The 23,472-nt window shown below is 42.5% G+C and overlaps 1 protein-coding gene across 4 annotated transcripts; it reads left to right on the plus strand.

The window, feature by feature from the left end:
• The first annotated feature begins 6,172 nt into the window (after positions 1-6,172).
• On the plus strand, positions 6,173-23,205 carry rgs17 (regulator of G protein signaling 17). Of its 4 annotated transcripts, none has more exons than XM_084710027.1 (6): positions 6,173-6,287; positions 9,838-10,173; positions 12,485-12,615; positions 15,382-15,450; positions 15,707-15,938; positions 16,167-23,205. In XM_084710027.1, exons 2-6 carry the CDS (start codon positions 10,171-10,173, stop codon positions 16,353-16,355), a joined length of 624 nt encoding a protein of 207 aa, XP_084566153.1. In that variant the 5' UTR covers positions 6,173-6,287; positions 9,838-10,170; the 3' UTR covers positions 16,356-23,205. The 4 variants fall into 4 exon arrangements, with proteins under 4 accessions (XP_084566153.1, XP_084566151.1, XP_084566152.1 ...); XM_084710025.1 differs by lacking the exon at positions 6,173-6,287 and adding an exon at positions 8,351-8,501; XM_084710026.1 differs by lacking the exon at positions 6,173-6,287 and adding an exon at positions 8,351-8,501 and having other exon boundaries at positions 9,838-10,027.
• The last annotated feature ends 267 nt before the right edge of the window (positions 23,206-23,472 follow it).

The raw sequence follows: 23,472 nt of genomic DNA on the forward strand, positions 1-23,472 counted from the left end.
GAGGCAGAGCAGTACTCGAAGAACCAACAGAACCTGGGAACACCTGAATATGGAGGACTTTTAGAGACACATGCTGCATGTCAAGTCCAACTCAGTAACATTCTGTACTGGCTACCCCCTCACATTTTCCACATTTTGTCATGTTGCAGCCTTACTTTATGATTACAATTGAGGTCAAATCAGTTTCAGAATTCTACAAACAATACCACAAAAATCCATTGATTCAGTTTCTTATATATTTTTTAAACGAACAAACATTTCGAGTAGCTTGTTTTTGCTATGTCATCACAGGGTATTCAATGTTATACATTTTGGAGTGAGGTTAAAATGGCAGGGCTTAGTAGAGTGTTACCTTGTCTTATCTACACATCAGGTTTGAGACATGCTCTGCACATGTAGACAGGGATAGATTACACTCATTGAAGAGGTGATTTGAAACCACACTAGTCTCAGCCAGCTAATACATCCACATATTGAACTCCCTGTTCACCAGAGGGATAGCTAAACATTGCCACTCATTATTTACAATCGGAGAGAGGCTCCACTAGAACATTCCAATTAAAAAAATGTTACCACACTTCCGCCTGTTCTTATTGAAGAGAGAGAGAGAGAGAGAGAGAGAGAGAGAGAGAGAGAGAGAGAGAGAGAGAGAGAGAGAGAGAGAGAGAGAGAGAGAGAGAGAGAGAGAGAGAGAGAGAGAGAGAGAGAGAGAGAGAGAGAGAGAGAGAGAGAGAGAGAGAGAGAGAGAGAGAGAGAGAGAGAGAGAGAGAGAGAGAGAGAGAGAGAGAGAGAGAGAGAGAGAGAGAGAGAGAGAGAGAGAGAGAGAGAGAGAGACTTGAACACACGTTGAATCCCAGAACATCAGGAACGCTGTGGCTCAGCAAAATAAAATTACACCCTCAGAAACTAGAACTACGCTCGGCAACCCACCGTTGGGTATATCTTGTTTAGTATCCATGGCAACAAGGATGTCTACTCAGTGGACTCTGGCACATGCATTTAGCTGGTTCACCTCTTCAAAGAGGAGGGTGGTGACATGACTACAACTTCTGTAGACTACCAAGTGTTCCCTATGAAGATTTAATATTCAGCTGGATATTTTAACTCTCTACCATGTACAGTTTGTTGGATGAAGTCCTCTAAACTCGTACATAACATCTGTCAGTCTGTCTTCATGGATTGAAAGAGACTAACTGGAACCATTGGGGGAGGAAATGGCTTTTCAGAATCTAACCAGCAGAGGGCGCTACGACAGCCACATCCCTTGAACTGCAGAGACTGCATGCATCACAATGTGTATCACCAACTGTTGCAGGTTCTAGTCATGTACATCTACATCCTGTACCCATTTTCTTCATGAAGCAGTCTTTTGGAAAGATCACACCAGTTAGTGTGATCTTTCAGTAAGTTACACTCACAGCTTTCACTAGGGTCTGGAGCTCAGATAAATTCTTCCTTGCATCCTTTCTGGAACCTGCTATTTTCTAGATGAGAGAGCATGATTCTCCAAACATTTGTTAAAAAAGCAAGCCATTTCAATCCAACCATCCGAGGTTGCTTGAGAAAGGGAAAACAGCAGCTGTGTATCACATTCAGTGTCTCATACTGGTGCCCTTAGCCTGCTTTAGAGCTGTCAGGTGTGTGATTGGCCACTGATGAACAGCCATTACCTCCCTATCCCAGGATAGAAACCATCAAACCACATTTAATAGACTTGACTGGCAATGAGTTGAATCACGTGGACGAAGGCCAGCCTTGGCTCTTTTGTTTGTCTTCTGGGAACCCTCACAGATAACTCCATTAATGCTAATATCCCATTACTGTCCAAGCGTTGCTTGTGTGTGTTGTGTGTGTGGTTGGAGGGGGGCGTCATTATTGGTTGGGGCTGAGTCATTTTCATCACCACTGTTATTCTCATGTTGGAATGCAATTAGTGTGGTGTGTGTGTTTGGGAAACTGAAAATGTAACATCTATTTCCATACTGTGTATGTGAGTGTGAGAAACCTCATGTTTTTTTTTTATTACAATTGGCCTTTGGGATTGTTGGAGACAGAATGTCTCGATGTTTTTTGGGTTCAGTTACATTTTTAATAATCGTTCTGAATGAGGCTTTTTGTAGCTCTGGGGATCCAGGTTGATTGCACGGGTGCTTGAGTGAGCTGGCTGTGTAAGGTCACTCTAAATACACAGATGGAGAAGATTTTTAAAATCAATTTCATCATTTTGTGTCTCTTTTCAGTCCATTTTAACTTTTGCATACATTTTCTGGAAACTTGAATCTTAGTGTTACAGGTGTCATTGAGTCACGGTATTGCTTCCTTTTTTACGATAACCAGTCTTAGTCGATTGTGAAAATAACACTTTCCCTAAAACTTAGCAGTTGCATTGTCCAGAGCCATGTCCACAGTGACAATCCTTTACATCCCTTTTGGCCAATCAATCATTGCTCTGGTTATGGACCATCCAGGACATGTACATTCACTTCAGTTTTTGTGTTGAACTATGTCAGATGAGGGTCAAAGTTTCCTAAAAACAAAATTCTTTCAATTTTGTCTTATAAATATCTATACATTTATAATATAAATATAATAAATAAATACTTAAAATTGTTGTTATATAATTCAACCGATTAACTGGACCTTGCAAAATGTATCAAATGCATTTGTAACAAGCGTGTACATATGTGTACTGTCCCACATGTAAAGAAGAGTAGAAAAGATAGAGGCAACCTCCTACCATTGCAATGACAAATCTCATCTGGATGTCTGCTGTCATGACACTATGATGGGGTGAATGTGGAGAGTCATTCTGGATCTACAGTAGGGTTCAGGGGCTACTGACTACTGTGTCTAGCCTCAAACCCAAGCTGTGAACTGATACCCAGAGAGCAATATAACTCAGTTCTAGGTGTTAGATATAGCTGTGGGTTTGTATGTTTCATATGAGACAGGTGTTGTTACATAAACTCAATTCTCATGAGTTACATAATTACCCTAACCTTTTTTGTTCGGTATTATAATGGATAAATCCTTTATGATAAACATTGCAATTTCTTTAATTTCCTTGGGGAAATGTTTATTTGAAGCCTTCAATCAACTAGTTAAATGTTTCGAGTTGGATAATTCTTGTACTCATCAGGAAAATGTGATTCTTATTTTGCTAATTATTTTTCCAGCCATTTGAAATATCCAACACTTAGGGAAAAATCTCACCAAGGGATTTCTTCAACTAAATGTGATTGGCTGACTATCAAACCTTTTCCTATTTGCTTTTATCACATAGATACAAAAGCTCTGTCTTGGTTCCAATCTGCTTTACTTTGTGTTTGTGTACAGCGTACTGGTGTCAGTTTGAACTGATAGGTTCAGGTGTATGAGTGACCTACAGCATGTTGAATTAGACATTACACAACAAATTTGATTAGCTCACACACTTTCACAACCAAACAGCCGAAACTGTTATTTTGACTCAATTCAAAAGTCACCAGAGGTAGCACACACAACAATGTGTTGAGGTCCCCTACTGTACGCTCACCAGTTTTTACAGTCCATTGATAGCTAGCTTTTGTTTGCTTCTCCTGGCTGCACCCTGTCCTAGTGTCTGCGGCTCTGTGGGGGCAGCAAATCTTGGAGGAATATCTCCCCCAACTTAATTAGGCTTTTTAATTAACAAGTCGTCTTTCATGGGAAGTTTCACACAGAGGTAACACTTGAATGCATGCGGAATGGGTGGTGGAGGGGGTGTGGATGCAGCTTGTCAGTGTTGCTCATTCTTTCAGCCAAATGGGATTTAAACCACGCATGGTTTTAGAGTTCTCTGAAAACTGAGGGACGCTGTGATGCGAGAAGTGATGCTTTTTCAATTTGAGGCTCTTATCCTTTGAATTGTCCCTGGTGACCGAAATATTCACTCAACAAAGGCTCTCAGATGCAAGTCTGGTTTCATTTTGTTCCGCCTGAAATAAAAGCACTTTAAAGGACTATCCACATCAAATACATCAAATAAGAAGTTTGCTTCAACCCAAAGTGTTCTAATAATTTAAATTATATGTTTCAAGTGGGAAGGAAGGAACTGACTTTCCTATAATTAAGTCTGGCTCTACATCAGGTACATCAATTTTTCTACCTTTGAAAGGTCACGTCAAACACCATATATTTACATTTACATTTATGCATTTAGCAGACACTTTTATCCAAAGCGACTTCCAAGATTGAGCTTTACAAAATAGCATGATCATAACAACGAGGTAGTCCCAAACATTGCAAGCAGCCAAGACATGAGGCATACATTGTGAAAAAAATAAACAAGTGCCAAAGGGAAGACCAATAAGAGCATGCAGTTATACAAGTTACAAATTAAAACAACATGAACCACAAAAAGTGCAGGACTGTACCTGTAGAAGAACAATCAACAGTAAAATATTTCACAGCGAGTACAAGACTTAACTTCGTTATAACTAACCTACAAGAGCAACAAGTCACTCAATAAGAGTTATTGTGATCCTGGAGGAAACTAACATCGGGTCCAGCCAAGCATTCCTAAGTGCCGTTGTACTCCCGGAACAAGTGTGTCTTGAGCCTTTTCTTGAAGGTGGGGAGACAGTCAGTGTCCCTGATGGAAGTGGGGATCTGGTTCCACCACTGGGGGGCCAAACAGGAGAAGAGCTTGTGTTGGGACCGGGCAGTCTTGAGCGGTGGGACCACCAGGCGGTTGTCTGAAGAAGACCGTAGGTGACGGGTGGGGGTGTAAGGCTGCAGGAGAGACTTGATGTAGTCGGGTGCAGTCCCATTCACTGCTAGGAAGGTCAGTACCAGGGTCTTGAATCTGATACGGGCGTTGATGGGTAGCCAGTGGAGAGAGATGAGGAGTGGGGTAACATGGGAGCGTCTGGGTAGATTATAGACCAGGCGGGCCGCTGCGTTCTGAATGCTCTGAAGAGGGCGGGTTGCACATGCTGGGAGACCAGCGAGCAGCGAGTTGCTGTAGTCCAACTTGGAGAGGACCAGTGCTTGGACTAGCAGCTGGGTGGAGTGCTCATCTCCTGTCTATATATCTCATAATGCATGATTAGATGCCCAAACATTCAATCTCCTTCAGCATTCACAATTTGACATGTGTGAACCAGAAATAGGTACGAATTATTGTGCTTTATATAATGTTATATTTTGTTAGGTATTCTTTTATGATCATTTGTAACAATCTTTCATTTCAAGTTTTTTTTTTGTTGCACATGCTAATGGTTTGGATTTCATTCTAGGAACTGTGTATAATCTTTATTAGCTCAGAATTCCAGTTTAACAAGTGGAAATATGGGGTGTAGTACAACCCTTCCAACTCAGATTCTCATAGATTCTTAAATGTGCCCAGAGCTGACCCAGTAAAATATTGGCATGCTTCTGAGACTGTGCATTCCAATTAAGTGCAAAACCAGCAATAAATTTGCAATAGGTTTGAATTATATAAATGCAAAACTTTGAATGGTTTTAAACTGACTAGACTGAAACTCATTCTATCTCTGAGTCATGAATCATGAACCAAAGACCATACCTAAATCTCTACACTTGTTCAGTCTGTAATATAAAGTTCTGATCAGCCATCCAATGTACATTTTCACATTTCCTTTGGTTTATTTGCACTGACTAACTGAAATGTGAAGTAGATAAGAAATAATGAGCAGGAGAGAGAGAAATAAAGGCAGACAGAGAGATAAGGACAAGGGACTCTGAGCCAGAAGGTGTCCAGGAGCCTGACAGCTCACACTATCCTGTCCTCAGATGATGTACATCACTGTAACAAATATTCATCTGCTCCTCTTACCTCTTTGTCCCTGCCAAGGTTAATTTGAGCATATATTTGAACCATCTAGGGGGAAGGTTCTTGGGGATAGCAGAGGTGATAATTGGGTGCTGATTGTAATTGTAATTGAGGAGAGGGGATGATTGATTAAAGTTTGTCTGGGAAGGGGGGGGGGGGCAGAGAGAGGCAGAGAGAGAAATAGGGAGGTGTGGGTTAATGTAGAGGAGGAGGTAGAGGGAAGTTGCAGGTGGGTTGGAAGTGGTAATGGATAGTGGTAAGGTAATTAAAGGTTCCTTATTGTGCTCGCATGCTGGGTAGATCTGTATCCATGGAAACCGCTGGTCAGATGACTCAATTCTGATAGCTGCTGTGGCAGTTGGAAACACTGCAGATTTGGAACGGACCTTCTGGACCTGAGACATAGACCTCACAACAGCTCCCTTCCAGAATAAGTAATCACAAATGGATAATATAGATACTGGGCAATGTGGTAAGTAACAGTATGAATACTATCATATACAAAATATACAGTATACTCTATAAAAACAAAGCACAAGATCCATACTCAAAAACACAAGAAAGTGCAGAATCGTTGTGCTTTGTAATCAAAAGATATTGAAAAGCTTGGAGGCACAAAACGTTGCACTGCTATTACAATCTATTCAAATGATTATCCCCTCAAAACACATTCACTTAATGATAAACTGATGTTGCCACCGGGTCAGTAAACAGCTGTGGGGAACAATCTTCCCATTACAGTATAAGAGCCTCCATTCTTACACACATGACTCGTCATGACAACAAAAGGGGCTAACAGTTATCCTAAATGATAGCATGTTTATCCACAGGCAAAAACCTTTTACTTGACTATTTTTACACAACTGGTACTCGAAAGTACCTTAAAAATGTGTCGAATATTCACAGCATGTAAGCATGTGTGGGTAGTGTGTGTGCATGTATGGACAGGTGTGAGAGAAAGAGAGAAAGAGAGAAAGAGAGAAAGAGAGAAAGAGAGAAAGAGAAAAAGAGATAAAGAGAGAGAAAGAGAGAGAGCGACCTGAAAGGACAAATCAAAGAGATGTATCTTTTTTTCAGTTAAATTTGCATCAATCAAGGCTGTAATAACAAAACTGTGTGAAATGCATTCATTTGAGACTGAAAGACGGTTTAGTTGGTTCACTTGATGGAAGAAACAAGGAAATGAAATTTAAAATAAAGATTGTATTTATCTGATCTGTTTTAAAGGATATCTTATATGTCAAGTACCTCACCGTACTTGACATATACTTCTGGTGATGACTCATCCTGCTGGGCCATAAAATCAGTGTCCTCCATAGTTGGGTCTGTGTTTCTCTGGTAAACAGGGCACCCAAAGTAAGTGACCTTCAAACAAAGCCACATGCACTGTTGTTGGTTAAACATCATTAGAAATGTTTATATAGGAAAAAAAAAGTCTGGATAAAACGAACATGAATGGCTCCATGGTATCTTGCAAACAAACTCATCTGTTCATCATTCTAAAATAAGAATTCCTCCAGATGCAGGGACATTGAAAGTGTCTTATAGAATGGGAGTGTCATAGTGCATCTGGCATGAACCTAATATTATGAACTGCTTAAAGGGACTTGTGATTTTAACCCAAAGTAACAGGTTTTCTTGAACCAACACCAGAGACTTCTCTGTCTCAAAAGTGTTTCCCCAGAAAAGAATGGAGGGCAGCAGGGTTTTGGTGCCCTCTAGTGGAAAAATGGGTCTTGAACATTGAACATGACCAGCACCCACTCTCACTCTGTTGAAAGTGGAATGCTCAAACAAAACAAAAAACAAATGAAGATATAAAATTCAGCTTGACAGACCTGGCCTCTGTTCTAATCCACAATGCAGGTGCTTCTCATTTTAATACATTTAAAGAATCAATTTATTTATATAAACATTCCCCCAATACATTGTCTGTGGACTTGGATAAAGTGAACATGTCACTACAAAGACGTATTCATGTAACCTGAGTCTCGCAGTGATATCAGGAAACATGCCTGTTTGAATAAGCTTTGAACATACCATTGACGAAACAGTTTTTAACACATTTTGGCACCTTCAAGAAAGACTCCTAATGATTATTTCATGAAAATTGAGGTTTAGTATGCTTTCCTTGAAATAGGGAACCTCTGCTAGGTACAGTTTCCTGTGGGAAACTACTGGAACTTGGTACTTCCTACACGCACTAGGTCTATAGGTTTGCTATAGGTAAGCTCGTCAATGGGAAATATATTGAAATAGCAGCATTGTTTACTAAATAGTTAACACCTCATGGTTCTCACATTCTTTTAAAATGTCTTGATGTAAAAGCTTTGTTTGTTTTAACTTGCTTGTAATAAACCCATGATAGTGACACCAATGCAGGGGAAAAACCTGGTCACCATAAGCGTGATGAATTTTCCTTATTATTTCTGTGGATATCAATAAAGCAACTGGCTCCCACTGCAGCCTCTGGCCAGCGCGAGGCGAGCTGACAGTGACAGCACGCCTGCGCAGTGTATCCACGGGCTCGCCGTCGGTGGGTGCTGAAGTTGGGCGGATGGAAGAAAAGCAGCGCCGATGGAGATAAAACATCGGGATGCAGATTTATGATGCGATTAGACAAGCATCAACATTAACACACATTTAAAGTTAACACTATTGGGAACTGACAGGCAGAAATAAAAGGGTAAGATGCAGAATATTCTTTATTCGTGCCATTACAAATGCCCCACTAGCTATCTTGTTAGCACTAGCATGCTAGCTTCAGCTGCCGCCTCCTCTTCGTAGCGAGATAACGGTCTTGGTCGGTCGGCAATTGAAAAGTGGGTGTTATTTGTGTTTTGCATATTGTTGATGCGACAGCAGGGCTCTCATTGCTTCCTTGATGTTTAGTATCACAACTGGGTGTTCTATAAATCGGAATAGGCTTGTCTTTGCAAGCTACCTGCAATTACTTGGTTCATCAGATGCTTCGAAGGCGAAGCCCAGCTGCAAGAGACCATGCAAAACACGCCAGGCAACAGCAGCAGCAGGAAAGAGCAGCTAGCTGAATGAGAAGACTGTTAGTGTAGCTAGTTAATGACATACGGTTTGCACAGGCCTCTAACATGGCAATGAGCTGCAGTAGCTACATGTCACAACGTAATGGTATTGCTTTATGCATTTTGCCATTAATATCATCTAAGTTTGGCTAATTAATTAATTTAGCAGCTGACATGATCATCCACTAGCTAGCGGAGCATGTTTGGAACCCAACGCCTGACTTCGATGAGATAAAACCCAATATACCGGGGAATTCGTCTTGAATCCAGTAGCAGATTTTTGGGTTCCGGTGTAAATGATCTGGGATCCAATACTACCCAACACCAGCCTATCACTATTTTATGAATATTAATTTGTAGCTCACTTGCATCTGTTTAATAGTTCACAGATATGAAAACAGCCACTTAAGTGAAGTGACATTGCACTGATATCAGTTGACTGATGCATTTTTTAGATGGTACAGGTAGCTTCATGTGTTTTATTTAGGCACAGATACACGTTGTTTTTTCCTTCTCTCTTACTTATACTGTATCGTAGGCCAGTTATACAGCAATAATATGATAATACTTATACAATTTATGTTGATGTATGATAATAATTGTCAGATATGTCACTATTATGTGATGGATTATGGCAATTTCCCAACATTGAATTCCTGACTGAATTGGTTTCCATCATTAGTTGTGTAGGTCTACTGATCAAAACAATTGATAAGTAATTTTCAATGTATGTTACATGTTATAATTTAACCTATACCTTCAGCATTAAGCTATTTAATAATAAATATGTTTGCCAGTGTTTTCAATGGGTACTGAAGTAATTACATAATTAATATACAAGCATTGGTCAGCATCATGTAACTTTGCCACTCTGACCGTGAAATCCTAATTCGTTTTCTGAAGTTTCCCTGCAGGGTAGTGTGTTGGCTGTGTGCTGTAGGCCCATTTCCGTAAAAAATTATCTTCTTGTTTCTGTTTCAGATGTTGTTTTTCTGCTCCCCGTTTGCTCAACTCAAACACAAATGGTCTTCTCACTAAGTCCCTCCTGAGCTCCACTGCAGCCCCAGCGGAGAGAGAGAGAGATAAGGACAAGGGGAGAGAGAGAGAAAAGAGAGAAGGAGAGAGTAGGAGAACAAGAGACCTGTCCTTCTCAGACTCTGTCTCAGGGATGGTGAGAACACCGTTCTGTAGTGGCCAGTCTGCTTACCTCTCCTGCACCAGCCAACCAGTCAGCCTCTGTAGTCAACCTTCAACCTCTCACCACAAAACCATGACTTCTCTGTCCAATCAGATAGTGGAAACTCTCTAATTCACATGGTATGTTCACAGTCCTCTGTCGTGTGTATATTTTCAGTCAATACCAACACACATTTGTGGGAAGTTAACCTTAGGCTGGTGGCCCTGGTTCATCAGCCCTTCAGGTCTTTCACCTTGAGGAAATGTAGTCAAATAGTTTTGATAAAGTAGTTTTCAGAAATGATTCTGGATCAAGACTGGAAGATCTATTGAGGTGACTGACTGAAACAAAAATGTATGGCGACATGACAGAGTTGATATGCTAATTTGAATCACTTGTCATAAACTGGAGACCATGTTAGATAAGAGTATTGTGGAGTAGTCCTTCCCTTCAAGTGCTCCACTGGTCCACATTAGACATTCTCTTTAAGAGGTAACAATGCATGGGACTTCCAAGCACTAATGTTTCCAACCCGATGAAGATGTCCTCTTGGTCTAATGGTAAATAAATGTGTAGTATTAGGTTCAGTAATCGATTAGGCCAAATCCAAAGTAGTGTTATTCTTCGTTTACTTACTCTGTATATTATGGTACAGTGTATCTAACACAAAAACATTCTGAGATTGCAATGTGTCCTTATGGCCAAGTTGGAGAATACAAACTTATCTCTTGTTGGAGTTGTTACTCTAATAAAAGAGGTTCTGTAAGCGGGTTTGGTTGTCCTTGGGTAGGAACCCTTTGTCACGGTTATTTTTTAAACCCAACCGGTTATTGCACTGTGTTTCAATGGGGTTTTGTACACTGACGTCAGAGGAACACTCTGTAGTTCTAGGTTGTGATAAGAGTACAGGGATGGCCCGCTACGGCCATCCATGACAGGAGGATGGAGAAAGGTCTGAAGTGTGTTTGTGTTTCCACACAGAGCCCTCACGTATTTGCATGTCTTTTCAGCCCGCAGCCTCCTCCCTCAGCCAGAACAAAGGTGTCCCTTACTGGGTTTTGCATCCATGTGCATGTTTTCCACTGTTCTCCTGTCGCTGGATACTCTGAATAACTGATACTCAAGTACTCTGCTCTGGTTTTGCATATATGTGTCTGATGCCAGTGGCCTGTGTGGACAGTGACACAGAGCCAGACTTACTCAGATGGGAAACTGCAGTGCTACTGAACGCATTCTTAGGACTAGCCTACCTACCCTATGTGCAGGAGGAACCAGGGTTGAAAAATGACTGTGGAGGTAAGATTATTTGGCTCTCTGTTTGAAGACAGATAGTAGAGAAGGTGTATTGAACGTAATAGACCTGCCTCAAAGATTAGCCTTCCAGTATTTAGGGACTTTGTAAGGGTGATATGATGCTGATTAACCTTATTTCAAGGATAACGGGACCTGGATTTTCTGATCGTACGGTCTAGGAGATGGTACCGTGCAATCAGGCTGGATTGTCCGTATAAAAAATGTAGATGGCCACTTGGAAGGGTGAACCAGGCCTTTATTTTTGTTATTGGATGTGGATGGTTACGCTTATTTTTGTTTGCTCAGCAGCTGTTACCCTCAGTGTGGCTCTTCACTCTTATCTAAGCAGTCTAAGAGGGTCAGTGAGTGTCATCTTCTCTGAGCAGTGCGGTATCCCTTTTATACAGAGCCTATTTAAGATAGACTTTGACTAAAAACAGATCCACACTGTTAAGCTGATGTGTGTGTGTGTGTGTGTCTTGCTCACTCACTGCAGAGATTTGGCTTTAGACCAGAAAAGGCCATCGCCAGGAAGGGAATCCTCTCTCTTTCTTTCTCTTTTCCCTCATTCTGTCTGTGTGTCTTCTTTTTCATGACAGAGTTGTATTGATTTTCAAACCCAGCCAACAGGCATAATACCAATATGTAACATACAAAATGCTGTTCAATACCCCTACAGTGTTAATAAAATAGAGAATAAAGAGATTTATACAGATAGAGATTTTTCTTTTTTAATGAAAAAGGGAGGGTGAGATTGCATAAAATGTGAATATTTGCCATTGATGGCAGGGTTGCATGTTATAGCTGACATGATTGACCTACACATGAGTGAAGACAGTTAAGGTCAACTGTGGGCAGCAGGGCCAGACTGACCCTCAATCCTAGATCTGGCCTGTGACTCCATTTTCTTTTTTCTATGTATTTATGCATTACTGTAATATGTCCCTTTAACTTTGGAGTTGAAATGTTCATAGCAGTCAGAATTGTTTTATTTTGGAAAGATCACCCCTACACACTCACTCACATTCACACTCTACTCAGTTGTAAATGTGTATTTTTCTTAAAGTAAATAATACCGTGATTGCATTGACAAAGGTGTCTGCAATAGTTGATAGTTGATAACTAGTTATAACCTGTGTATGTGTGTGTGCCTTCTAGCTCCGCAGTGTAAGTGGACTTGAGATGAGGAAACGGCAGCAGGCCCACATCGAAGGCCCCCCCCAGGCGTCCGGACCGCCCAGGCCCAATACCTGCTGCCTCTGCTGGTGTGGCTGCTGCAAATGTCTCTGGTAGGTCACAGCTCGTTGTTCTGGTTCTGGAAGGTTAAGGAGGTCCTGTGTTTTCTCCTGAATGCGGGAGAACACCTAGAGCCAACAGTGGGGAACAGGTGAAGGTGAAAGTTCATCTCATTGTATAATAAAATGCTGATATATATCTTATATATCATTTTGGCATAACAATGAAAGAATCGTCTCAAAAAGCGTTCAGAAGGAACCCTTTTGAACACTGGTTCAACCAAGAAACGGTTCTTTCTAACTAGATAAATAAGGTTATTGTGTTGTTGCTTGTTTCTAAGGAGAAGCCTTTTTGGGTCTGCTTACTTGAAGGTACAGTTATACCTAAATTACACATCCTACTTATTTCTGGTCGGTTGTCATTTCTCTGTTTCCGTGGCTTCCCTTACTGGCAATGTGCTACTTTTATCAAACGAAGAAATCGTTATCAGCTGTAGACGTCTGACGTCGAAATGTTTTTTGTACTTTATCAATGTGATTGTGTTTGAATGCAAAACTCGACAACTAACTGCTTTCAATTTGCATATGATGCAGAGATTACATTGATAAGACTTCCTGTTGAATTGTGCCAGAGTTGGTGAGTCAGTGTCTACACAAGACGGCAGACTTGGTAGTATCCGGTTGGAGTTGCTACTATTGTCTAAACTCCTAAGTGTGATGCCTTGTTTGTCACTAACTCAGACTCAAAGGCACTCGTCCAACTTCGACTATCTGGTGCTTCAGCACTAATAGTTCTGGAGATAATGACAATATTGAAAGGGCCACAGCCAAGCAGGACAAGCCTTGTGCTTGTGCTTCTCCAGCCTCCTCCAAGCCCCTCCCCATACCCCCCTGCCCCCTTACACGTCCGCCTCCCTTTCCCCCTACATGTTTTTTGTGTCTTCCACTGCCTTCCTCCCGCTCCCTTTCAGCCCCCTCGCCTCTCCGTCCTCCCTCAGCTTCCACCCTTCTCTTTCACAGCATCCCCCTCTGCCCTCCCCCTGCTTGGGGGAGGCCTTATCTAGTCAAGGAGCAGCTATTTCCATCATCACATCACATGCAAAACAGCTGTGAAGAACATGCTGTATATTTAGAGCGTTGGGAGCATGCTGGGAGCCCGTGGCTGACTAGCCCATTACTCTGACACAATGGACACTTTGATGGAGATCCAAGGAGGAAGTGAATATTCGCCACTGTGGCATCCAAAATAGACTCCTCAATAAGACTGGTCATGTGTGGTCACAGATAAACATACTGTGGATTTACTACAGTCGATGGCACTTGGGGTGACCGACGGTTTGCATGGCTCAGTCAAGGCTCATTTGTGATCCGCAAGCATGAACTGTGTGGTTCTGCTTAACCGAGTTGGCTTTTTTGTCCGATAGCAAAGAGGCCTGATCACATAGCTGTCCTCTGGTGGCCTCTCTTCTCCAGCAACTCGGTCAACATGGTCCAGACACGTGGATCCTCCGCAAGGAGTTGAATCATTAGACCGAAGAACAGGGCTGGCTCTATCAGGTCCTCAGTTCATGCTAGACCAGGAGTCAGGTCTTCTCACTGGGCCTCTTAAGCTCTGTGGTGGTGTGAAGGACAAAGGCAGTGTCAGATCAGTGCGAGATTCCAAGAGAACTATGTGTGTGTGTGTGTCTGTGAGTATGTGTGCGTGTTTGTGTGTGGTTTATGGGGTGCGTGTGTGTGTGTGGTTTGTGGGGTGCGTGGTACGGTGGTAGCAAGCGAATGGTAGTAGAGATCATTGTGGTCTGCCAGGATCAGGTCACTGCTGAAGAAGGAAGAGAGAGATGGGAAAAGGAGGTCAGTTAGCTAGTCAGGCCCAAGGCTGGGAGCACATGAGTGCTGGAGCAGAGGCGTCACACACAACACGGCATAACATGGCTAGAAGTAGCATGGCGTAGCATAGCATAGTGGACCTCAAGAGACATGAGTCAGGTGTTTTCAAAGCTCGGTGGCAGAGTAAACGTCCAGGGCAAGTTGAGCACTGACTAGCTCAACTTGTTTTTGTTGTTAAAGAAGTATTTTGGGGCATTTTTTACGCTGGACAGTTTGTAGTTGAAGTGTCGCATAGAAGGCAGGGAGCGAGAGAGGGGAAGACACACAGCAAAGGGGCCATGGCTGGGTTTGAACCCAGGCCGCTACCAGGGCGCCTTGGGGTTCTTTAACGATCCCATTACATGCTGTTTGTTGATGCTTTTATATAGGCCTTAGTGGTCCCCTAATACTGTGTCTGAAGTTTCTTTCCCGAAATTCAGCCTTGTTGCAGAATTACTGCCACTACGAGCAGTCCCACAATGAGCTTTCCTCGGGACGTGCTGTTTCTGTGTCTGTAGCTTTAAATGCTATGAGGAAGAAAGAGGCGGGGCTAACTGTTATGATTTGGTCGTTTGCAAGCCATGATGTCTTGAGGAAAAACCAATATCGCGCTTGCACAGTCGTTGCTCATTTTCTCATTGGTGGGCCAAATTCTCTGTGCGGGCAAAACAGAGAAAGGGGAGGTAACCTTTCTCCTTATGACGACATAAGGAGAGGATTTTCAAAACAGAGCGTTTCAGCTTTCATTTTCTCTAAGGTGGAGAAGAATACCCAGGGCTAAGTTTACACCTATCAAAATGTCTAGCCACTGGGGGACCAAAGGCAGGTTAGGGGAACTCATATAAATGTTATAATAACCTCATAAAGTGAACATTTCATGTCCTGGGACCTTTAAAGAAGGTGGCCTGTGCTGTCATGTTCCAGCCATAATGATTCCTGTGTGTCCTGTTGCAGGAGTGAGGACCGATTGGAGAGGAGACAAACGTACCCTAACATGGACAGTATCGAAGCCACAGAGGAGCAGTAAGTCCCCGCTCCTCTCCGTGTGTTCGTGTGTGAGCACAAAGCTTCTTTTGATTGGCCGACCATGCTGTCACTCACTGGTTCAGTACAGTGGGCTGTCTGAGTCTTGGCTTGGTTGAGTCTCACCATGTGCTTGTTGTCACAGTAACATAATGGAAGTGTATGCATTACAATGCTACTCAAAGCTGATTACCCAAATATGAACAGAAGTTAATTTAGTTCATGTTTTTTTGTTTGTGTGTTTCTATGCGTCCAGGCACCCTAGTCTAGAGGAGCTGGTGTCCTGGGCGCGGAGCTTTGAGATGATGATGCGTTCGTCCGAGGGCCGGGAGCTGTTCAGTGAGTTCCTGCGTTCCGAGTACAGCGAGGAGAACCTGCTGTTCTGGTTGGCCTGCGAGGATCTGAAGAAGGAGACCAACCCCACAGCTGTGGAAGAGAACGCCAGGATCATTTATGAGGACTACGTCTCCATTCTGTCCCCTAAAGAGGTACAGGATGTGGATTAGGGAGATTGGAACGGGTGGATGGTTAGATGGATGGATGGATGGATGGGTGAATACATAGATAGATGGATAGATGGATGTATGGATACAGACAAGGACCATGGAAAAAGTGAATGAGGGCGTAAGGGAGTGAATGGATCAATGTACCCGGAGTGAACATTTCAGCACTGTCCGGTTTCCTCAATGTGAGAGCCTGCTGTTCGTCCCCCCCAGGTCAGCCTGGACTCTCGGGTCCGAGAGGGCATCAACCAGACCCTGGCTGAGCCCAGTAACCTGATGTACGAGGAGGCCCAGCTCCAGATCTACACCCTGATGCACCGCGACTCCTTCCCCCGCTTCCTCAACTCGTCCGTCTACAGAGACCTCCTGGACAGCCGGAGACGCTCCTGCCTGGACACTTAAAGGCACGCTGCCACGCCACAGCGCCCCACCCCCCCCAACCACCCTCCGAGACGACTACTCCTGCTCCCGACACCCCCCAACCCCCCCACCCCTCCGAGGGAGCCGCCGGAGCCGGGTTTGCTCTCTCCTTTTATTGAAAAGACATGGGGGGAAAAAAAAGAGAGAAAGAGTGGATGGTGGAAGCCATGGTCCAGTGTGTGCTGGCCTGTCTGTCTGTTTGGTGGGCTCTGCTGGCCTTTCTCTGTCTGTCTGTATGACTGTGTGGACCAGGACCCGACCGCCACCCCCCTCAGGCTACTGGGACACAGAGGACAAACCCACTACTTCTGTACTGTACTGTATACAGCTCTCCTCTTCTCCCTCCTCTCTCTCTCTTTCTCTATATATCTTTCTGTCTCTCTGCCATTCTCTCTCAGATATCTACACCATGCCTCAGGCTGAAGTTGTTTGTTTTTTTTCCAGTAGAGGGTGTGGCTCCTGAGTGACTGAGGCAGTAGGGCTTGACCGTGGGTCAACCATTTCCAGAACCCCCCTGACTGTGCATGAAACAAGGTTCTAAATGTAATCTCTATCAACGTTCTCTCTCTCTCTCTCTCTCTCTCTCTCTCTCTCTCTCTCTCTCTCTCTCACCTCTCCGTGTCTGATCTCCTGGCTTGGCGTTTTTCCAACCGCAGACTGAAAAAGGTTCTAGAACATTGAGATGTGTCTGACGACCTGAACCTCTGACCCGGGAGCCTCGTCTCCCTCTGGCGCTGTCCCTCCTGATGCAGAGTCGAGGGAACGTCCACTCCACCCTTTTAGCTGGTCCTTGTTTTATTGAGGTCAAAGGCCATACAGCAGCGTTGTCCGTCGGCCCGTCCATCTGTCCGTCCATCACAGCACTTTCCTTCTTTACAATTCTATGTGTGGGAGAAGTAAGGGCTAGAATTGTGGTTGGGCAGCTACACGTTTTATGAACTTTACTTTCCACAGAGAAAAATCACAATGCCTTTTACAGCATGTACATGCGAGCAGGGCAGCATGGGAGCTGCCAGTATCTGGAAAGGACTTTGTTTTAACCATGTCCCCCCCCCCGCCGCCTCACCTCACCCTCTCCTTCTTAGACCCTCCCTCTCTGACTCAAGCACAGGTAGGCAAGCAGGGGAGGGACACACAGCTGGAGAAAAAAAAAATCTTAACACCAAGACAATAAATCATTATTAACTCCTTCAATTTCTAGATGAAGAGAGTTGCAACAGTTTACTTTGTAGTTTTATATTGTATATATGTTATAATATAGAGATGGGAATCACAATGCCTTGTTTTTTAAGGTCATATATGAGATAATGTTTATAATTAGGAGCGAGTGGTCAGTTACCAGACAGTAGGAGGTGTTGACTGTGGTAGCAAGGTTGGAGTGACCCTAGCTGTGGACTGACTACTGGGTCAGTATCCTGATGGACCAGCCCAGAGAACCAGCACCTAGGTACAAGCCCAGTACCAGTCCACTGTAGTGAAGGACAAGGAGGTCTAAAAAGACACCTCTGGTTTACCAGCTGTGGATGTGTGTGAAAGCGCGTGTACATATTTATGTAAATGAGTCTGTACGAGTGCGTGTATGAGTGTGTGTGCATGCCAGGCAGGTGTTTGGTAGTTCAGTGTCTGTTCTCCAGGACAAGTGAAAGGACTTGCCACTCACGCTTGCCCTGCCCTCCTCTCCTCTTCCACAACTGGCCAAAATACACTTAAGAAGTGACGGGGGGCAGTGTTGTATTCCTAATGTTGCCAACATGCAGGCCATTTACTATTATTATTACGTGTGCAACATACTGAACATTTTCCTACATTTTGAAGAGGGTCTTCTTGACATTGTTCTATCATAGAAGTTTGAAGCAGGACATGTTTAGGGACAATGACCTGACATTGAAGCAAGATGAACTACATTTCCGATAAAACGTGAAGAACTCATCAGTGAGTCCATGTCCATCTCTAGAGAGGGAGACTGGTTGCGTTGTAGCTCGCTAGCTAACCTAGCGTGAAGGGTTCTGAGGAGTTCTTGGAACAGTGCCACATGGGTGTGAGTATTGCCTTGATACTGCCATCCTGTTGATCTACCTGAAGTTTGTGTTGCCAAGGCCAGTCCATAGTTCATCCAGCATTCTCACAGACACACTACTAAAGTGCAATTTGATCAAATTATAGTCTGAAGTCTTTCACTTTTGAGCTCCTCCACGTTGGTGAAAGTATTGTGTACCCTAATGGTAACAACCATTTCCAACGTCCTACAATTACTGTCAAACTCCCAATATCTTTCCTCACGTTTAACCACTTATGTAGGCCTACTTTTAGGTTTGTGGAGGCCCATGTTCACTGGCAATAGAGTGCTTATGTATGCAGTACATATAGTCCACAGGTCCTGAATGGAGACAACGAAGCGCAGTGCATGCACCACAGTAGTTGGAAGTTATGTAGCTCTACTTAGGTAGCTGGCGTGGTGTGTTGGTCCAGACCGGGCGGCCTGTGGACTAGAGGGCCGCCCTGTTCCCCTGTGGCTCATGTCTCCCCAGAATGTTACACCAAGCAGACCAGGAAATCAAGGTGCAATCGAAGCCAAGTTTACATTTACATGGTGGTGAGCAGTCGTCCTGGAACAGTCTGAGGAACCCACAGATGAGGCGGAGGTTGCTTTTGTCTTTGCCTGACAAACCCCTTTCGGATTAAGAGTGTTTAAGCAGAGAGGTGGAGAGCAAAGGGGCTGAGGTCAGCTGGTTATCTCCCCCTCCACCTTGAACGACATTGTGATTTTTACTCAGTGCCAGAAAGAAACAGTCATAGTTAGTTTTATCGGCATTTTCAACATTGATTTTACAAGCAATGATGTGAAGTGGACGACGCGGTGTTACCGGTGTTTGAATTGGCTTTTTGGGGGATTCAGAATGAGTGGCTGTGGGCTTTTATTGACAAAGAGGTAATAGAAGAGGAGTGCGACGACAGCCAGAATCTCAGCTGTCGTCCACTTTGCTGGTTTTCCTCCTGTACAGACTCAGTCTGTGGGATGTTTCACTACCTCTCATGTCGGTTATTTATTTCACTTCATAGTCGTCAAATGTACTCGTTGTTTTTAGATCTACTTGAAGCCTAACACTGTAAACAAAAATGTGCACAGAAATATATATGTACCAGAGAGGGTGGAGCAAGATTAGCCAATTTTTTTTGTTTTGTTTGTTTAATTGTATTCAGCTGAACTAGATTTTTAGATCTATATAAATAATTCAGGAAATACACTGTCTAAGGGCTAATCCATTTTGCCTATGCAAATTTGTTACTGTGGAGACGAGGGGAAGGGCCAAGCTGAGGTACCTTTCAGATGGAGTAGATGGAACAAGGTTTACATTGCCCTCTGCTGATAGTCTTCAATCTTATTCAGCAAAAATGTACGCTTATATATTTGTTTCTATATAAATATTATAACTAGTAATATACAGAGAAAATAGTATATATATATATATATATATATATATATACCTTGGTTATGAAAAAAGACACCTTCATGAAAAACAAATAAATGTGTTGTTGTTTCCGTTGACCTGTGGCTGTGTTCTGAGATCTGGGCTGAACGACTCATGACTGGAAGATGTACCTGAATATACCTAAAGACCACAACCCATCCTTCACACGCCTGCCCATGCACACACGCATGACTACCCAGTGACTGGAATACACACCCGCTTATGACCCAGACACTTCGAACTACTTTCAAGACATGCTTGGCTATCCGCTGACTGGAGGATGAGGCTCATGACGGCTATAGCATCTGACCTATCGGCTCCATTTCCTGACAAACTTCAAAACCCACTGTTTCCCTCAGTCCCAGGAGCTTGTGTGTGTGTGATAAAAGCCACCTGATGTTATCATTGATATTCGTATTCTGCAATGCTATTGTCCATTTCAGGTTCAAAACCATTATGATAATCAATGGTGCTTACAGTGGCATTTGTTCTGGAATGTTGAAGGGCTATTTCAGATGTGAAAGCCTAGTAGAGATGTTGAACCCACCAGTTGCATGCAGGGATATCTACCTCTTGGTTGCCAGATCCTGTTACAGCCCTCTATCTGGCATATTATAATGTGTTTAAAACACGTTCATAAAGCACCAGAGAGACAACTGTTGATAGAGTCAGGGTGACAGGAGACAGGTGGTCATGGTAATGGAGGAGGCATGTCCTCCACAACGTTGATGACATGCAGTAGATTTTTATGGATGTGATTGGATGGATCTCCATACAGACTATATATATGTACAATAATTATAGAGGGAGATTGGAATGTCAGAGTTCCCCTCGATTTTTCATCACACCATTTTTTCCTCATGGCCATAATATGGTGTACTATAAATGTAAAATACATCACTGTTTAAAAACATGCCAATGTAGCTACATTCAATCAGACTGACCTTGCAGTAATTTCCGTGTGAACTTTTATCTTGTCATCACATGAGGTTGATGAATCATTATATGAAATTGCATGGTAATGTCAGGGAGACATCTCTTCTGTGTCTCTTAGCTGACCCTCACGAGCTGGAGCAGGCCAGGACCAATCAGAGGCTATAGACACCAAAGCCTGACTCTTAACGGGTCCATTTGAAACGTAGGGCACGAATACAAGGACCCTTATTTAGTTGTGTTACTTCTGTGAGAGGGCACCATTACAGCTGTGTCTTGTTCTAAGATAGCGTTCATTTTGTACAGGTGTTTGGTTGAAGAGTTTTCTTCAATGCACACAACTGACAAGGCAATCACACTCTGTTTATTGATTTCGATGCCTGGACCTCCTATCTCCCCCTGTCTCCATGGAGATTATTTAGGGCCTATCCCAAGACAAAACAACTCTTTTAAAGTCACTTAAGTGATTGAAAGTGATATTTTTTATTCAGCATGCTTTTGCTAAATGAAATAATAATTCAGTTATTTACCATAAACAATACTGTATAAGTATATATTAAAGTACTGCAGTATGCAGACAATTAGTAATGTTGGAACCCTTTTGAGAGGTTTATATTTGACTTCTAGTATGTTTCACTAATATATATAATATGAATATTGAATTATTTTTGAGTGTGTTCTTATAGATGCCTGAATGACTGAAACCCTCTTTATATTAATGAGAATAGGTCATAGTTGATCACTTCAGACAGAATGACAGAATTTAGTTGCATGATTTTACTGAGTAACCTTTAACAACCTAAAGGCCATTTTAAGTGTTTGAAATCTATGACTTCAACTCTCTAGACGGCATCCAGAAAGGTTGTTGCACAACAACCTCTGGTGACTATGAACATTTATTTCTGTTTATCAAGAGAAGGGTCTAGAAGGAGTCTATTAAAGTCCATGTAACTGATCTAGCTGTATGATATGATGTAACTTTTTCTGAGCTGCTAAATGATCTTGCCATGGAATAGTAATCAAGGTAAACATGTGAGATTATGTAAATATCACTTAGGGCTTTACATATTCATGATTGAGTATGTTCATTGACCAGATACATTTTCAACCTCCAAACTGACCCATAAATGAGTGACTGACAGTTTGTTTACCATCTTTAGATACCCTGACTTTACTCCAGAATGGTTCTGTTGCCTCCTGAGGACATTATCTTCAGCAGAACAGATCAATCCTCTCCTCAGAAAGTTCTCTCCAAGAGGAAAGATCGATCCTCTCCAGCAAACCTTCTGTTTTCATAGAATGGCCCTAGGCTCTCTAGAGAATGTTCTATTCAATAGAACAGATATATCATCTCTTGAGAATGTTCTCTTCAATTGAGCGCTTCTGTCCTTTTCTAAGAGGTGGGACTTTGAGAGTAGACATGTTTAAAGAGACCCCTGGTCGTTGTCACTTTTACAGAAGTGAAACCACTAAAACTCCTGCAATAGGGTGCAGAGTTGCCAAACGTTCTCCTGTTGCCTGAAGTTTTTCTTTGCTAGAATGTGCCAAACCACTGACAGTAAGGTGAACCGACCTTCTCTGATCTCAACACACAGGGAAAGAGAGGAACTCTCTTGTTAAACAGTGTGGTTTCTTTTCTTGCATTTAAGAAATTTGCTACAAACAAACACAACCTAGATTAAATCCACATCCCTCACCTCTTTTCGGTTGGCTTGTGTTGCCCTCTTTAGATGAAAGCAGAAGATGGAAAAACGTACGCCTGTTACTTGACTTTTCCTGTAAGAGCAAACATGGAAACGCTTTCACACTAGTGAACACATTTTGTCACTGAGGTTTTCACGGGGAGGACACACCCATGCACAGAAGGAGATGATTCTGAGAAAATTTGTAATATTTTTGACAAGCACTGAACACTGGTGGTGTGTTTACCTGATGGGTCTACATGGGAGACGTTTTATGGCTCAGCACTGAACACCTGTGCTCCCCACCTAAGACCTGAATGATAAACAATATATAAAGGATTTTGAGGAATACCTATCAGGTAATAATGAAATTGTAACGTTTGTGTCAAAAAAAATATGCTATTCACTATTGCTGTTTAATTGTTTTGTATTGTTTTTGTTTTTATTTATTTTAACTGGTCTATATTTCATTAGTTCTTTTATAACTCAAAAATACAGTGTTCATTAATGTTTAACTTATATTTCCTGACATATGGATCACCTTTCTGTTCGCGCTTGTTGAACCGTGATACATATGGATGTAGTTAAGTCTCTCTATTTGTTTACACAATGACATCTTGCATAAAAGAATATTCCAATCTATTGTAAACTGCCCTTGAATATCTATGTGTAATTTAAATAGTGCTGCTAGAGAAATAAATCAATTCTAAATGTAACATCTTACAATAAACACTTTTTAGACTTTTATCGCAGTGTGATTGTGAGTTATTTTGAAAAGTTGTGTGATCTAACCACCTGTTCTACAGTACAGTATGTCATTACATTTTCAGCAAAAAACTTTTTTCTAAGCACCATGGTGCAGTGAGTTATCAGTCTGAATTCTACATTTTATCCTGGCCGCCGACTACACATTTCCAATAAGATAAAATGCCTCGGATTTAGAGACATAATATTGCTGGAAATAACTCACACAACCCATGGTGCATCTAATCCATTTAAGCAGTTAGCCTGTGA

This window comes from Hypomesus nipponensis, chromosome 11 (genome assembly GCF_054491055.1).
Source record: "Hypomesus nipponensis isolate SF chromosome 11, ASM5449105v1, whole genome shotgun sequence".
NCBI lineage: Eukaryota > Metazoa > Chordata > Actinopteri > Osmeriformes > Osmeridae > Hypomesus > Hypomesus nipponensis.